The following is a 19,256-nucleotide window of genomic DNA, read 5'->3' as shown; positions in this document are numbered from 1 at the left end:
TGTTGTGAATACTGAATTCTTGGCGGATCGTGAGTTTCTTGCGGCTTATTGCCCAATATAATTTTCGTTGCAGCTTCCACAATGAAGAAACTTTTTTCAAAAATTGAAACTAAAATTGATAATACAACGAAAGAACCCAACAGTTACGTCGGCAAAGTATTTGTAGTTGGAAGGATGACGGTCACTGTCGAGGATGTATTGGCAGAAGGTATGTGTTTAGGGTGCAAAACACCAAAAATATTTGTTAATTCTGCTATCTGTAACTTTTTATTCCCTAGTGGACGTGTTGTCATAGTATTTTAATTATAATTGTTTTGGCCTGTGACGTCTGGCCCTGTAATACGGAGTTCGGTGTTTTGCCGGGGATGTTTCTTGGGTGGAAAGTCAAAGAAGAGATGTTGAACTTACTTGTAGCGTAGTATATAAAGGTTAGTTACGTTTTGCCAATGTATTGTTAGTATGTCGACAATACTTGTAATTCCTGAGAGGCGATCACTGGTAACAGCAAGCATGACGTGTACCTTAAGAGAACCAGCACTAAAAATGCATTACAGTACCTAGGTTTAATGTAAACATTAAACCTTCGTTACCAAACTATCGCAGTTGTAACTGCTGTAGAGAAATGCAGATTCGAGGATAAAAGACAAACGCTTCAGCTGCGAAAACTAAACGAAAATTTCTATTTAACCTACGCCCACCCCCTACCCTTTAATGACTTTTCATTACATTGAAGTTTAATGTAAGCGGATGTCTCATATAATTTTGTAGTTAATTCAGAGTTTTTTTCAGTGTGCATGAGTTTCTATGTTTAGTGTATAGAATTCACCTGCAGTGAAACGTGTGACGTGTGAATGACAGCCAAATTGCTGGATTGTAACAATGGTCGACCTAATAATTGTGTATGTAGTGTTGCATAGTGAATTTCGGAGTTATGAGATGTTATCATTTGTTGCACTGAGAAGTGTCAATTAGATTCTGCAGGGATATAGTAGTGTATTTAGATAGCAGTAAATGCTGTGTGTCAGCATTTTTGGTGAATCGTTAATTTGTGGAAGCGTTGTTATATGGTGAGCCCAGGCCAAATGGTACACTTCAGAGATTTGAAACGAGATGAAGGGTATATATGTAGAGGGTCATTTCTCTGCAGAAAGAAAGTAATACACAGTACTTTGTTAGCATTTTTAAAGTAGACTATGGAGAGCCTTTTTCGGTTTACTTTTTTTTGTATAGACCTAAGTGGTTTTTATTCTGAAATGCTTTGTGTATATCAGATAATTGCTTTAACTGTGCTATTACAACATTGGATGTATCACAGATAGTTCCAATTCTGTGCGAATCACAGGATGTAATGCATTGCTATTCATTTCAGCTATGACACAATAACATGCAAGTCTTTCAGATGAGTTGCTTGCTTAACTCACAGTAGGTGCGCCAGTACAGGATGGTTCAGTTGCCCCTACCAAAATTGTTTGATGCAGCTCAACAAACATGTGAAGTCATCTTAAACTCGATATTCCCCTGCTGGTGTGTTGTATGGCACTTAAGTCCAGTAAGCTCATCTCACAAATGATTCAGTACACACCTGATAGGTTGTATAGCCTGTTCACAAAACATCAATCCTTTAAGTTATTTACCTACCTCTGTCTACCGTGTAACTATATTAATGTGTCGCGCCAAGTGACAGGGTGTAACAAAGAGTGAAATTAATGCTTAAAATGAGGTAACTGATGGAGTATGTACTCCAATCTATTCGTAAAGCAAACATGTTCGCGGCAGTGTAGGGTGCTGCATGCAGTTAGGCATTAATCAAGCGTTCAACAAAATGTGCTGTCAGTGGTTTTAATCCTGCATCATCCAAAATTTTTTACATCAGTATGATATGTTGATATGTGAGTGCAGGCCAACATCTGCTACATTCAAACAGGAAAACGACACTTGTTATGCCCTGCGTACACTGCACTGAATATGGCCTGAAGGTATTGTTGCTGTCATTGTCATGTTTTACACAGAGGAAAATGTTGACATGCTCATTCTTTATTGGGAAGCAAGAAAAAATGTGTTTGGAGGCACTATTTCTGCATCAGGAACAGTATGCAGACAGGCAACACCCTACTACAAAGACATTCCGCAGTGTTGAGACTTTTAAGAAACAACAGGCGTGATTAAAAAAGAACCACCCGTCTGAGAGAGCAGCTTAACATCTGGTGAAAATGTAGAGGCCTTCCTGGATACAGCTCAACCCTCAAGTGTCTCACCACTCTTTGGCTATCACAGGCCTGCAGCCTGTGCAGCACTATTTTCTCTTCCTGTGCTGCGAAACTACACTTAGACTATCTCTTACCTCCTCTGACTTTCCGACGGATGGTCCTTTTGGTGCAGATCCTGCTTGGACTCGGTTCACAATTTTGGTCTTGATTTCCAGTTTCACTCCTGCTACTATCTTCACTTATATGGTCCTCATTATTGGGTTAGGCCTGCAATCTTTTCCAAATGTCAGAAGAACACCTTATGCAGGGGAGGTTGCCCACTGTGGTGTATGCCTTTCCACCCTGACACCCTTCCTTCCTGTTGTCATAGTACACCCAGATTCCATCATGGTAGCCACCCTGTTTGGGGGGGGGGGGGGTTGTTAAATACCTGCATGGCAGTAGCCCCCGAAAAGTGGGAATCGCACTCTTGATGCCTGCCCTGCAGACTCCCTGTGTATGCCATGGAGTATGTGCCCATCATGACTGGGACATGGGGTCTCCCAGCAACAGAATGGTGGCCAGTTAGCTGTTTCTATGGCTGCTGGCACCCATGGGGAAAGCCCCTGTTTGGAGTGGGTGGTTTGCACATGAAGTGACTTAAACTTTATCCTGCACCAGCAGTCTCTTCAAATGGAAAGGTCTCATATGAGCTAACATAATACGATACCAACATGGCCCTTTCCCTAGCCATGCTGGAAAGAATGTAGGATCAAACAACAAGGAGGAAAATCTCCCCCAGTACATGGTCTGCACCAGGACACCTTTTTTGGCCACAAAGCCTTTAGTTTTTTTGTTGAACACATTGAAGTTGCAGCCATGTCTTTAAGATGAAGTGCAGTTCCCTCCTGATTAAAATATCATGTCCTGCCCAGTCACAGGTGCCACTCTTTTGTGGAAAGATGGGTGACATTCTCTTGATTGTCACTCCTCACAAGTCTCAGTATGGTCCAGGGCATCATCTTTCACTGTGATCTTCTTTTGCAGACTGGCAATCAGCTGTGGGCCAACTTAGAATGACGAGGTGTGCACCTCATTCGTCATGGTCATAGGTGATCAAGGGAAAAGAGAGTTGCTACTGTGACCTTCATCTTGACCTTAGAGGGTGATATGTCGCCTGAGAATGTCAAGGTATGGCCTACTGGTGTGACATGAAACCCTATGTTCCTCCTCTAATGAGATGCTTCAGGTGTATGAAGTTTGGACATGGTATTCGTGTTGTATTGCTGCCCCTGTCTACAGGGATTGTGGACATCTGTTGCACATGAATGTTACTTGTGTTCTTACCCCCATCTTTGTAAACTGTGGTGAGCTCCAGAGCTCCACTGTCCCTGCTGACCAGATTGCTCCATTTTTAAGTGTGAGAAGAAAATCCAGGAGTATAAGACCCTGGAAAAGCTCACATATGTGGTCAGAAAAAAGTATGAGTGTGCAATCTCATACACAATCTTACACTACCACCGCAGCATCATCGTCACTTTCTCTATTGACCATGCTTTCTTATGTTGCACCTCTTGCAGTGTGCTCTCAGAGCTCTTCACCAATACCTGACCTCGAGGTGCTTTGAGGCCCTTCTGGTGCTTCCACAGCACCCACTTTGGGACCATTGGCTCCCCAGCTGTCGGGGATACAGGTCTCCATCCCTCAGCCAGAGCTGTTTCATCCTCATCCAACTTCTCTAGCTAAGAAGAGGTCCCGTGGGACTCTCCCTTCCACAGTTCCTGTTGGTCCACAGGCAGACACCAGCCAGTGGCTGAAGGAACTGCAGGCTGCTGGCCATTGAACTTCTCGTCCTTCCTCTGTCCCGGAAACCAATTCAGGGAAACCTTCCCAGTTCTCATCTTCTGAGGAGGAGGACAAAAGGAAGTCCTCTAAGACAAAGGAAACTCCAGTGACCCCCATGCCGCTGGCCTCTGCATGTACTGTGCACAAGGTGGAGATCCCAGTGGCCCCTGAGGCACCACATCTCCCCAGGCAATATGCCGCAGAACCTTTGTCAGTGGATCCCCTGATGTCTCAACCAGGGGATTGTGCATTCCCATGGGTCATAACTGCCTCCCCCCCCCCACCCCCCACCCTCTCCCTTCACACCCTCACAGTTTTCAAACAGTCTGATACTCCAGTGGAATTTGTAATGGATTATTCCACAACCTGGCTGAACTACGCCAGCTTTTAAGCACTTCCCCTGTAGCCTATTCTGTATTGCTATCCATGAAACTTGGTTTCCAGTGACTTGGATCTCTGCTCTTTGTGGTCACAGGTTATTTCAGCAATCGTACCGACTATGAGAGGATATCTGATGGAGTTTTTATGTATGTGCTGGAAAAAAAAAAAAAAAAAAAAGAGAGAAGAAGAAGAAATTTTTGATACAGTTTTGTGGGCTGTGGCTGTTTGGGTAAGAGCACATCACAATTTTACTATCTGTAATGTTTATCTTCCTCCTAATGTCGTGTCCCAGGATGTACTGCCTGCATTACTCTCCTAGCTCTCCCACACCTTTCTTAGTCTTCGATGACTTCAATGCCTATAACTCTTTGTGGAGTGGAACAACGATCACCGGCCATTGTAAAGACATTGAAATCTTACTAGCACAGCTCAATCTTTGCCTCTTGAACTGTGTCGGTCACACACACACTTCAGTGTGGCACACGACACTTATTCGGTATTGATCTTTCTTTTTGCAGCCCTGTTCTGCTATCATCTATCCACTGGAGTCCACACGGATGATCTGTGTGGTAGTGACCACTTTCCGGTCTTCGTGTCCCTCCCTAAGTTTTTCTCCCCTGGGTGCCCGCCCAGATGGGTTCTCTGTAATGCCGACTGGGTTCGGTTCACCTTTGCTGTTGTCCTTAGCTACCCATTGCAAGGCAGTATCGATGTGGCTGTTCAGCATACAACCACAGCCATTCTTTTAGCAGCCAACTGAGCCCCCCTCTTCCTCAGGATCCGTCCATCAGAAGAGGGGACCCTAGTGGACTTGAGAGATTGCTGTGCCCATTCGAGATTGTAGGCAGTCTATCAAATGCCGTAAGTGGCAGCCTTTGCTAGACCACCTCATTGCCCTTCTCATTGCCCTTAAATGGCTTCGTGTCTGTGTATGCTACCTCACAAAATGATAAAGCAAGAATCCTGGGAACGATACATCTCCACCATTGGATCATGTGCCTTTTCATCACTGGTATGGTCAAAGATCAAATGCTTCTTTGGCTTCCAGTCTGGTACAGGTGTAACAAGTATTTCCATTACCTATCAGATGCCAACAACAGCTGGTGAATCATGCTATACCCATTCTTAACTTCCCAAAATATCCCAACTACCTTGTCCTTTTCCCTGTAAGAGAGCTCTACCTCCCATAACAGTGACCTAGACCTGGGTTCATAATTGCTGCACACCTCTAGTGTCTCTGTTCTGGACTGCAACTTCCTCCACTGCCGTGTCTGGTCAGGGAGACATCGGATCTGCTCCCTTGGCTTGTACCCTGACCTTGGTGGCCTTGATGTCTCCTTTAGACCAAAAGATTCCGTTGACCCCTGTTCTTGGCTGTCCTTGAGAAGTGTCTGGGTTCGGAAGTGGTATTCACTGATGGCTTAACAGTTGACGGGCAAACAGGCTTTGCCTACACATATGCACGATGCAGTGAACTCCACACTCTGCCAAACAGTTGCAGTGTCTTCACTGCTGAATTGATGCCCATTAATCTAGCCCATGGCTGTGTTCATTTTTGCACTGGCAAGAGTAGCGGCACTGGCAAGAGTAGCGGCCTTCAGGCTATAGACCAGTGCTACTCTCTTCACCCACTGGTTACGCCTATCTAGTATCTTGCCTCTCATCTCCATCGAGCTAGACGGTCACTTGTTTTTGTTTGGACCCTGGATCATGTTGGGGTTTCGGGGAAATAAATCAGCTGACTGTTTGGCCACCTGGCCATCAGCCTGCCAATTCTGGAAATGGGGGCACCAGAACCAAATCTTTAGTTGTTTTTATGCCATTGATTGCTGGGAGTCTCGATCTTAGAATGATCTGTCCTGAACTCCCCAAACAAACTGAGAAAAATTAAGGGGACCACGACCGTGTGGCAGTCTTCCCTGTGTGATTCTCGCAGGGCATCCACTGTTCTCTGTTAACTCTGCATTGGCCACACTTGGCTGACCCATGGCCACATTCTCCGACGTAAAGATCCTTTTCATTGGTGATGCAGAGCCCGCCTGACCGTGTCCCACTTATTCACAGACTGCCTTAATTTGGCTGCTTTGAGGTGGCATTTTAATCTTCCTGACACGCTACCTGTGGTGCTAGCAGACGACACCAAAGTGGCTGACCTGGCACTACATTTTGCACATGAAGGTGTTTTCTATTCATCCCTGTAAGGTCGGGCTTTATGGTCTCATCGTGGAGCAAGAGGTGATACGCGATTGCTAAAAATGGAGCTATTTCATCAGCATACTCTGAAATGAACCTAATTATTGTATTATCTGGACCGAAAGACTTGCCTTTATTGAGTGACTTCTCTTGATTTGCTACATCGAAGATATCTACTTCTATACTATTCATTTTGGTACCTGTTCTTGGTTCGAATTCTGGAATTTTTATTGCATCTTCTCTGTTGTTGGAATTTTGGTAAACATGGTTTAACAACACTGCTTTAGTGGTTCTGCCATCAGTAACATTGCCATTGACATCGCACTGTGGAGGTTTTTGATTATGTCTTGCCACTGGTATACTTTTCATACTTAACCAGAATCTCTTTGGGTTTTTCATGGTTTTGCGACAGAGATTTGTTGTGCAAACTATTATAAAGCATCTTGCAGGGAAATGTCTGTTAAATTTAGAGCTTCTGTTAAATGTTGCCAATCTTGGAAATTTCGTATTCTTTTAAATCTGGCATACTTCTTATGTTGCTTCTGTAACAATGCCATGGCCTGTTTTGTGTACCGTGGGGGATCTGTTCCATCTATTATTGATTTACTTGGCATGAAACTCGATTACTGTCAGCATCCAGGGCGGCGATTCTTCTGGTAAACTTGAAATTATCAGGAATTACATTTTACCTGAAAAACTCATGGAAATTAGGAAATTTTGTAAAATCAGAGGCACACTGTTTTTTTAATCTAAGATATGAATTTAATTTTGTTGACCATATAAATATCGAATTTTAAAATACTTCATATTTCAAAGTGTGTTAATTATTTGAATATTGGTCCATATAAGATATCGATGTTTAAGAAAATTAGTTATTGTTAGATGCTCAAGCCCTCTCCCCCGCCACCTCCACCCTCCCCTTCCCCGTTAGCCCCAACCCCAACCCTACCACCATTAACTTCTTAGGAGCCCCTTAAGACATCATCTTCCTCCCCATACTTGGCATTCTGAGGAAACTTGATTTTCTTTTCCAAGATTGAGTAGCTACCCTGGTATGACATCTTTAGATTTAAACCACATCTGTTCTGCACTTAGTCTGGAAGAAATAGAGACTATTTCTTAGGAGAGACAATTTTTTTTCTGCTTTTTTTAAAATACATTTTCAGTTTATTTTGGTAGGTTTGGATGTTATGGTATTAAGTCTCACTACAACCATGTTATGATCACTAATCCCTGTATCTTTCGTGACGCTCTGTTTGTTGAGGATTGTTTGTTGCTAAGAGGTCTAGTGTGTTATTAGACACCTGATCTAATTGATCAAAATAATTCTTCGACAAAGCATTTAGTACAATTTCAGATGATGTTTTATGCCTACCATCCACTTCAAACATGTATTTTCACCACATGTTGAGAGTTGATTAAAGTCACTGCCAACTGTATTTGTACGAGGCGGTACCTATTTGAAGTGAGAGTAAAGTCTTCCTTGATCCTTTCCATGGCTATATCATCTAAGTTGGCGTCCAGTAAAATGAATTATCTATTTCAATTTCACTACAAGATAAACTACTACTAGCAGCAACAAACATGCCTCCACAAACTGAATTTAATTTATTCTTTCTGAACACTGCTATAGGTTCTTGGTGCTGACTTCAGCTTTAGTCAGCCTTCATTATGTGTAACAATTTATGCTTCAGTTCATTCTATTAGCATTTGGATCTCTGGTTCTTTCTCAACACATCTACAACAATGTACAAATATAATACCGGTGTATCCTAGGTCTACCCCTGTCCTTTGTTTGACCTTCACCCATTTGTACTTTTCTGAGAGCCTCAAAAAAATAAATAAATAATATTGGCCCATTTACTCCACACAGTCCACACTGTCCCTGTAGCCGCCTCTTTGTTTGTAATGGACTCCCGATCTATTAAGTGGATCCCGAAATTTCTCCACCCTATGGAATAAGGCTAGGAATCTGCAGCCTACATGATCACAGAACTGTCTGATCCAGACCCTCCACTTGACTCTTTACCAGCGGTTTGCAATCAGTTGTGCAGATTGTGCTATACATAAAATAAATAAATAACAGATGGTGAGCTCAACCTCAATCTTGCAAGCAAGACTAGTTGTCTTGACTGTTTCAGATAGCTGCCAAAAATTGGGGAAAATCTCTTCCAGTCCAGAGTGACATACATCATTAGTACCTACATGATTCCGCACTTGTAGTTGGCTGAACCCTGTGCTCTTCATGGCATCCGGCAGGACTCGTTCCACATCTGAGACGATTCACCCCAGTATGCTCACAGACTGCACACCATATTTCTTCCCTTCATTGGCAACTGTATCCCAAAGGGACTCCATCACACACCTAACATTGGAGTTACCAGTAATCCCCATTCTATGAGGGCACAGACTTTGCAGGCCGAGAGATTTCCACTGAAATAGGTCAAACAACTGCTGACTGCTCTTAATCTTTATGAGCCACAGATAGTGCCTGAATCCCATTTGTCGTACAAACCAGGGAGGCCTTTTGATTGGTCGCCTAGTCCTTTGCTGCCCGTCACACCTTGAAATGACCTCCCAATCGACCGTTAGTGAAGGGTCAACCTCGGTGCACAGTAACCAGGCCAACAACAGTACCCAGGGGGGGGGGGGGGGGAGATGTGGGACATCGCTTGGATCCTTATGTCTGGCCCCAACAGTGATGGCCAGTGGCAACAGCCTCAAGCTGCATAATTGAAGCCAGCATTGCCTGGAGCTTTAAGCGAAGGGTCTCAGACTCAGCTCAGTTCCGAACAAACTTTATTTACTAAGTCCCTTTTGATGGTATTACAGTCAAAAAAGGGGGGGGGGGGAAACACTTGAGTCTCATTTCAAATAGGTACCACCCTCATACAATTATAGTCGGTGGCTGGAAAAATTATGCGTTTAAAGCTGGTGGTAGGCATAAAACATCATCCGAAATTGTACTGAATGCTTTCTTGGGAAATTATTTTGAACAACTAGTTGATGAGTCTACTGGAAGTGTAAATGGTTGTGAAAGCACACTTGACCTCTTAGCAACAAATAATCCTGGACAAATAGGCAGTGTCATGACGAATACAGAGATTAGCGACCATAAGTCAGTTGCTGCTAGGCTGAATACTGTAACACCTACAACCATAAAAAGAAACGCAAAGTACATCTATTTAAAGAAGTTGATAAAAATGCACTTAATGCCTTTTTAAGAGACAGTCTGCACTCCTTCCTATCTGATCACGCAAGTGTAGGAAAGATGTGGAATGATCTCAAAGAGATACTATTGACGGCAATTGATAGATATATACCACATAAATTAATAAGTGAAGGTACTGATCCCCCACGGTCTACATAACTGGTCAGATCGCTGTTGCAGAAGCAACAAAAAAAGCATGCCAAATTTAAAAGAAGGCAAAATCGTGAAGATTGGCAAAGTTTTGCAGAAGTTCGAAATATAGCGCGTGCTTCAATGTGAGATGCTTTTAATAATTTCCACAATGAAACTGTCTCGGAATCTGGCAGAAAACCCAAAGAGATTCTGGTCATATATAAAGGACACCAATGGCAAGACACAATCGATACCTTCACTGCGCGATAACAATGGTGAAATCACTGATGACAGTGCCACCAAAGCAGAGCTACTAAACACAGTTTTCCAAAATTCCTTCATCAAAGACGCCGAAGTAAATATATCCGAATTCCAATCAAGAACAACTGCGACGATGAGAAACATAGATGTAGATATCCTCGGTGTAGGAAAGCAGCTTAAATCACTTAATAAAAGCAAGGCTTCTGGTGCAGATGGTATACCACTCAGGTTCTTTTTAGAGTATGCAGGCGCAATAACTCCATATTTAGCAATTACGTAGTCCGCAGCTTGTGGTCGTGCGGTAGCGTTCTCGCTTCCCACGCCCGGGTTCCCGAGTTCGATTCCCGGCGGGGTCAGGGATTTTTTCTGCCTCGTGATGACTGGGTGTTGTGTGCTGTCCTTAGGTTAGTTAGGTTTAAGTAGTTCTAATTTCTAGGGGACTGATGACCATAGATGTTAAGTCCCATAGTGCTCAGAGCCATTTTAGCAATTACATACGACCGCTCGCTCACGGAAAGTTACGTACCTAAGGACTGGAAAGTTGCTGAAGTCGCACCAATACCCAAAAACGGAAATAGGAGTAAACTGCCGAATTACACGCCCATATTACTAACGTTGATTTGCAGTACGGTTTTGGAACATATACTGTAGTCGAACATTATGAAATACTTCGAAGAAAATGATTTACTGACACGTAGTCAGCACGGATTCAGAAAATATCGTTCTTGCAGAACACAACTAGCTCTTTATACTCATGAAGTAATGAGTGCTATCAACAGGGGATGTCAAATTGACTCCATATTTTTAGATTTTCAGAAGGCTTTCGACACCATTCCTCACAAGCGTCTTGTAACCAAACGGTGTGCCTATGGAATATCGCCTCAGTTGTGTGACTGGATTAGTGATTTCATGTCAGAAAGGTCACAGTTCATAGTAATAGACGGAAAGTCATATAGTAAAACAGAAGTAATATCCGGCGTTCCCCAAGGAAGTGTTACAGGCCCTCTGTTGTTCCTGATCTATATTAATGACATAGGAGACAACCAGAGTAGCCCTCTTAGATAATTTGCAGATGACGCTGTCATTTACCATCTTGTAAAGTCAGATGACCAAAATGAATTACAAAATGATTTAGATGAGATACCTGTGTGGTGCAAAAAGTTGCAATTGACCCTGAATAAAGGAAAGTGCGAAGTTATTCACGTGAATACTAAAAGAAATCTGCTACATTTTGATTACGTGATAAGTCACACAAATTTTAATGCTGTAAATTCGACTAAATACTTAGGGATTACAGTTACAAATAACGTAAATTGGAACGGTCACATAGGTAATGTTGTGGGTAGAGCAAACCAAAGACTGTGATTCATTGGCAGAACACTTAGAAGGTGCAACAGATCTACTAAAGAGACTGCTTACACTACACTTGTCTACCCCATTCTGGAGTATTGCTGTGCATCAAGTGGGACTGACGAATGACATCGAAAAAGTACAAAGAAGGGCAGCTCATTTTGTATTATCGCGAAATACGGGAGATAGTGTCACAGACATGATATGTGAATTGAAGTGGCAATCATTAAAACAAAGGCGCTTTTCGTTGCGACGAGATTTTCTCATGAAATTTCGATCACCAGTTTTCTCCTCAGATTGCAAAAACATTCTGTTGGCACCCACCTACATAGGGAGAAATGCACGATAAAATAAGAGAAATCAGGGCTCGCACAGAAAAATTTAAGTGCTCGTTTTTCCTGCGTGCCGTTCGAGAGTGGAACGATAGAGGGACAGCTTGAAGATGGTTCATTGAACCCTCTGCCAGGCACTTAATTGTGAATAGCAGAGTAATTGTGTAGATGTACTTTTACTCAAGTCTCAACAGTTAATTAGTTAGTTATGTGTCCCATTGATCAATAGCATGGAAAAGCCGTTACAATGTGGAACGTGTCAAATGCACAAGAAATGTGCACAGGAAACAAGGGTTTTTTACATTATAGTGTTATACCTAAATATTTCTATTACCTATCCCATTCCCTTACATGACACAAAATGCATATATTATATCTCCAGATTTATTTACTCATATTCAAGAATTCATCTATGGTATAGAAGGAGTTGTCAAGTAGGTATGATTTCAGTTTGTTTTTGAAACTATTACTGCTGTCTGTCAGACATTTTATTTCATCTGCTAATTTATCAAAACGTTTTATAGCAGCATATTTTACCCCTTTCTGTGCCAAAGATAGGTTAAGTAAAGGATAGTGTAGGTCTTTCTTTTTTTCTGGTATTGTAATCGTGAATGTCGCTATTGATTTTAAACTGGTCCATGTTGTTGAGAAAAAATTTCATTACTGAGTAAATACACTGTGAAGCAGTTGTAAAAATTCCTAACCTTTTAAACAGATGCCTACAAGATGTGCGACTATGAACCCACACATTATTCTAACTAGGCCTACTTTCTTTTGAGCAGTGAATACCTTTTGCCTAAGTGTTGAGTTGCCCCAGAATATTATTCTGTATGACATCAGAGAGTGTAAGTATGCAAAGTATGTTAGCTTACTAATTTCTACATCCTCAAAATTGGCAATTATACTGATTGCGAAAGTTGCTGAACCTAGTCGCTTTAGGAGATTCAAAATATGAATTTTCCAATTCTGGTTCTCATCTATATATACACCCAAAAACTTAGTATGCTCTACCCTGGTTACTGACTTCTTTTAATGAGTTATGTTTATTGAAGGAATTATACTTTTTGCAGCAGAAAATTGGATGTACTGTGTTTTTTTCAAAGTTAAGAGCAAGCCCTTTCGCAGAAAACCAATTAATAACTTTTCCAAAGACCTTATTTGTATCATTTTCTGTCAGACTTTCTTTTACTGGATTAATAATTATGCTTGTTATCATCAGGAAACAAAAAATGGCTCTGAGCACTATGGGACTCAACTGCTGTGGTCATTAGTCCCCTAGAACTTAGAACTACTTAAACCTAACTAACCTAAGGACATCACAAACATCCATGCCCGAGGCAGGATTCGAACCTGCGACCGTAGCAGTCGCACGGTTCCGGACTGCGCGCCTAGAACCGCGAGACCACCGCGGCCGGCCATCAGGAAACAGTGTCAGTTCAACATCTTGTTTCACATAAGAAGGGAGGTCATTAAGATATATCAGGAACAGGAGAGTACCCATGATCGAACCTTGTGGAACACCTAATGTAATTTCACTCCAGTTAGATGAAGTGGCAAACTCCTTTGAATCACTTGAAGCATGTAAAGAGACTTTCCGCTTCCTGTTCTGTATATATGACTTAAACCACTCATATGCTGTTCATTTATACCATAGAATTGTAATTTCTCTAACATAATGTCATGGTTCACACAATCAAATGCTTTGGATAAGTCACAGAATATTCCTACTGGTGACATTTTACTGTTTAAAGACTCTATTATGTGGACAGTGAAATTGTATTTTGCTGTCTCAGTGGAACAGCATTTCTGAAAACCAAACTGTGATTTACTAAGTATCCCATTACTGTTGAGATGGCTAACCACTCATGAGTACATTACTTTCTCAAAGATTTTTGAAAATGCTGTAAGCAAGGATACTGGCCGGTAATTATTGACATCTGTGGTTTCCCCCTTTTTGTAGAGATGCCTGACAATGGCATATTTTAACCTGTCTGGAGTCAGTGGTGCATTACGTATGTGACTCAAAACATCAGCTGTAATTGCTCCACATTGTTTTAATAACTTGTTAGTGATGTCATCTACTCCAACAGAACATTTATTTTTCAAAGATTTAATAATTTTCCTTATTTCACAAGAGATTGTTAGATGAAACTTAATCTGACTAAAATTTTTCAAAACTGACTCTTCCATGTACTGCCTGGCTTTTTCTTTTGAACTATTATATGACTCAGTGTAACATTTTCCACTGTCTCTTTACCCTAAATTGGATGAAGAATTGCATACCAATCTGGAGCAGCAGTGGGCTCACTTTGCCTTATGTAGAAAAAGCTGAAAGATAGTTGAGTAGACATGGGAACATTCATGACTGCTGTATGCTGCTGTAGTCAATTCTGTGTGTTTGTCACTACACATCTTACAATGTTAACAGTATTTACAATTCTAAAACTTGTAAATCTCCTGACATTGGAGAATGTGTAGTGACAAACACATGGTATTTGTTGTGGCAGCATACAGAGATCATGTTTGCCCGGATATTCATGCAAAACGACACAAGACATCTCTGCCAAGTGCTATCAATCAAATAGACAGCTCCTGTGTATACCACAGACAAAGTCAACCATGTAAAGATACTACTGTATCCACTTGAAGATGACTGTATGACCATTGAAATGCATAGTTATGTGAAAAATATAAATAATAGTGACTGAAGCACTATACAAATAATTGTTTCTATTTTGTTGCCCCAGTACAATGGTCTGTCCCATCAACTACTGGAATAGTGACCATTTTGAGTGATTGTGCCATTTCCTTTACACCATTAATTGAACTGGCCACCATGCTGTGCACTTAAGACGGCAGACAGACAGACAGAGCTCCCAAACCGCTTTTGAATCCTTTGTGTCACCAGTCACTGACAGTGCCTGCAGGCACACCCCTGCTGCGATTATTAGTGCTGCCAGTACAGCAATTTCCCATTCCGGGTGACCTTCGTTGGTGGTAGCTGGTGCCATGAAGGTCTGAAGAAATTGTGCTGACTATCCATTGTCATCAGACAGCCATAAAATGATGTAATGAACCCAGTAGCATTCTCCTTAAGATGACGGACAGATGGATCGCCAAATTATTGAGTCCTGTTGATTTTAGGATACTGCAGCAAACCTGAGGAGACTACCAATCATGGTATCTACTTGCTTTCTTGTGCTGAAATCTCTCGTCTCTGAATATTCTTCCTTCTCTTACTTACTTTCTCATAATGGCAGCTTTTGATATTGACTCAACTGTCCGCTAAGTTCTGCTTTCCTTTCTTGACATATTCGTCATTTACCTTACATCACCTTTTGCCTGAAGTAATTTTTGGTCCTCTTGTGGATTTGAACAGCATTACCTCTTTTTTTTTTTTTTTGTGGGCTGACTGCATCCAGTAGGCACTATTTAAATTACTCAGTGTTAAACATCTTTTCACTATAATTGCACAGACTCATATGTGCTCTTAAAAGCCAACACACTATTGTGGGATCATTATGTACCATTTCAGTAGAGCCCCCAGCAACACGGGGGTCACACTGCTGATGCCTGTGCTGGTAGCTTCCCTTGCATGCCAAGAAGCAGATGCCTGTCATCCTAGGGTATCAGGACCTCCAGCAACGGCTATCATGTGAGACATATGTTGTTGTGGCTGAGTGGAGCTTTCATCGGACTGGGTAGGATGACCGCAGACATTTCGCACGTTAAACGTATCAAATTAAACCAAAGCAATAGCAATCTGACCATCTAAGCAGACGGGTCTAGGAATTACAATGCAGGCAGTCATAATCGTACTGCTTCCACTACCCCACATTATTGGAAGAGGAACAAGCCAGGTGATTGGGGGCGAAACAATTTGCCCAATATCTGGTATGTAGCCGAGCAGCTGGAGATAATTTACTGTTATGAAACCATTGTTTTTTTGTGGAACACAGTGAAGATAAATATGGAGAATTTAGGTCATTGGGAAGAACGTGCAATGGATCACCACTAATTAAAGCCCAGTCTGCTGCACAATCTACAACTTTTCATAGATCTGAGTGACTGGGTGACATACTAGTGACCATTGCCCCACACAAAACTTTGAATACGGTCCAATGAGTCATCTTATGCAGAGACCTCAAACTCCAGACAGATCAGGAGCTATGGGCAGATTTTGCAGGGCGAGGCATGCAGTTTGTCTGGTGGTCCCTAGGGTAATTAAACAGATACCGGTACTTTCATTTTAGCTTTTGAAGGAAATGTCCTCCCAGAAAAAGTAAGTCATGGTGTACAGGTGTGATGTGGAACCTTAGTTCACACCTCCCCCTTCACCCCCCTACCCCGAGGTGCTTCCAATGCCTTTGTGTTGGTCAACTGTCATCCTTCTGCACGGCTGACCAAAAGTGTGGACTGTGAAAGATCACTCTGCAAAGGTAGTCCTTCTGACCAACTGCTTATGTGTGTTAGTTGTACAGAATGCCATCTTCTGTATTCACAATTTTGCCCAGCCTTTAAGAAAGAAAAGGGGGTACAAGAATACAAGTCTACTGACCACCTGTCATATACTGACGTGTGTGTGTGTGTGTGGGGGGGGGGGGGGGGGAATGAACACCTGCATCCTGTTGACATGTTGACCACTTATGCAAAAGTCATCCCCCTACATCAGTTTTTTTATGAACCAGGTCTCAAACTGCACTCCTCTCTTGTGGTTTCTGCAGCACCATCTTTTAAATTGCTTCAGGTGTACGCCTGGATGGTTCCTTTGAAAGGGCAAGGCTGATTTCCTTTTCCATCCTTCTTTCATACGATGGGACCAGTTACCCACTGTTTATCCTCTCCCTCAAATCAGCCAACCAACTGTCACCATCTTTGGGAACCATTTCCTGCACACAGTCAGTGCTCCCTCCTCTGGCATCTGCTAGTGATGGAGTTCCCTCTCACCAGAAATCCACAGATCAGAGGCCAAGACACGAGTCTTGCAGTTCTGTTGCTGTCGTACTGTCCATCCCCAACCAGAACTTTGCCTTGATGACCAGGTGCTCAGTGAACAGCCTACTTGCAGAGGCTGGAGTCCTTCCACTACAGATTAGGCGTCAACTATTACTACCCAATTATCCGATACAAATTTGCATCCAAACTATCATGTCCTTTTTTTTCTGGTAGGGAACTACATCTCCCACAGCAGTAGCCCAGGACTGTAGTCATGACCACAGTTCATATACATTGTCTGTGCTCTGTACTTAAACTTCCCCCACTTTTGCGTCTTGTTGGGAAGCAATTGTGTATGCCCCTTTAGTGCATTCCACGTCCTCAGATCGGTTGCGACCTTTCCTTTGGATGGAAAGACTCCATTGACCCCACTGCTTCCTCTTTTTTTTTTTTGCCCCCCCCCCCCCCCCCCCCCCCGGCAGTCCTTGATGCATTTCCAGTTTGGAAATGGTGTGTACTGATGGCTCCATGGTTGACAGATGAACTTGTTTTGCCTATGCACATTCAAACATTCAAGACGCAGTGAACTACGCTCCCTGCCAAATGGATGCAGTTTATTCACTGCAGAATTGGTGACTATCGCTCGAATCCTCAGTTACATTCTTTCTTTCACTGGCGAAACATTCCTAATCAACAGTAATTCCCTGAGTACTCTTAAAGCCATGGAGTAGTCCTACCGTCAACATCCATTGGCTGTGAGTATCCAGAACGTTCTTTCTGACCTATTAAGTTGGACAGTCAGTCCGACAGGACCATGCACCAAGGTGGGATCTTGGGGAATGAATATGCTAACCGAATGGTCAAGTTCTCTACCAGGATGCCGACTTTGGAGATGAGGATTCCAGAACTGGTCCTTCTATCGACTCTACAGTCAGTTCATGAAGGCTTGGAACACAGGTTGGTGCGCCCTGGTTTCTTTGAACAAACTGTGAGCAATAAAGGGCAGGCCATGTCTGTGTGCGAGTCTTCCCTTTGTTCATTTCACAGGTTCTACTGTTCAATCGGCTTCACATTGGCTATGCTTGACAGACCTATGACAACATCTTATGACATGAGGATCCACCACACCGTTGGTGTGATGCCTGTCTGATGGTGACCCACATCCCTACTGGACTGTCACAATTCGGCTACCTTATTGTGAAACCTTAGACTTGCTGACATGTTGCATCTTTGTGGTAGTGAACGACGATGCCAAAGCGGCTGACTTGGTTTTACATTTTATCCGTGAAAGTAGTTTTTACTCGTCTCTATGAGGCAGGGCATATAGGCTTCGTCACACCCTTCAGGGACTGGAGGGGTACCCTGTCACCTGCTCCGAACCCAGGAGCATTTGGCTGCCCTTGCTTAGTGTCTGGGCCAGCTCCTGCCCTTCCCACAATTTTAATTCTTCTTATTCTTTTCCATCTGCTATTGATATACTCTCTCATCATCATTCTTCGACATGTGATTTTAACAACTTGTCCGTGTTTCTAGTTTTCCTGGAGTAATATAGTGTGAGGAAACACTGGTCAGATGCAGAAGGTCTCTCTCTGATTACGTAACGCATCCCGGCAGCCTCCAGCTGCTTTGTGAGCAGAGTATCCTATCCACCTTCACCCTCATACCCATCTCTCACTTCTAATCGTTTCTATGTCTTGGTTTTATTGATTCTCAGTTACAGTTGGGTTCATCAGGATTTGTTTTTTGTGTCCTTCCTCTCTGAGAACTCTTCCAAGTTTCATGCCTATGGCCTGTGGTCCACTACAGTCGCCTTGGTCCTGGTTTTGGATAGTGCCATTTTGCCATGCAGGGTACACTTTAATCATGGCAACATATGAAAAGTTTTGGAAATGCTTCCACCCTTGGCCTGAAGGCTAATGATCATCCCCTTTTGGACGTCAGATAGATTGCTTCATTTCCACATTACGACAACCACTACACTGTTTTCCGCATTTGTATGACACACTTTATATACGCTCTACTGTTATTGATACCATATGTCTTGTTGATGTGGAACGTAGGTGGTGGTCACATTAGTGCAACTGGACCAGAACCAACAAGTCGTGTAGTTTCATTTGAAGAAAAAGGAATTTGACTCACAAATCTCAATGTGTGATATTGTAATGAAAACACAGCATTCTGAAAAGTTAAGTAGAGAGTAGTTTTTAGTGGTTGGGGATTGAATGCAGCTGTGTGGATACAGTAGGCCGTAAGTGAAGTCAACATCCATTTACTTGAACGCATTTCATAAACACACACATTTGCTGCCTCAGCCTAATTTCTTCAGTGTGCTACCTTGTACACAACATTTCTCGGAGGAGTGAAAGGTCACAGCAAAATCGATTTTTGATCACATAATGATCATCTTCAGTGCTTTAGCGGACAAATTAA

At 42.5% G+C, this 19,256-nt stretch overlaps 1 protein-coding gene across 1 annotated transcript in view; it reads left to right on the top strand.

Annotated features, from left to right (window-relative positions):
- The window catches only part of LOC126240572 (uncharacterized), a 204,718-nt gene that overhangs the window by 332 nt on the left and 185,130 nt on the right, over positions 1 to 19,256 (top strand). Inside the window, exon 2 of the mRNA XM_049947935.1 lies at positions 74 to 208. Coding sequence (XP_049803892.1) covers positions 82 to 208 — 127 coding nt within the window. The 5' untranslated portion in view covers positions 74 to 81. The remainder of the gene's footprint in view (positions 1 to 73; positions 209 to 19,256) is intronic.

This window comes from Schistocerca nitens, chromosome 1 (assembly GCF_023898315.1).
Source record: "Schistocerca nitens isolate TAMUIC-IGC-003100 chromosome 1, iqSchNite1.1, whole genome shotgun sequence".
NCBI classification, from domain to species: domain Eukaryota; kingdom Metazoa; phylum Arthropoda; class Insecta; order Orthoptera; family Acrididae; genus Schistocerca; species Schistocerca nitens.
This window is presented reverse-complemented; position numbering and strand designations above follow the sequence as displayed.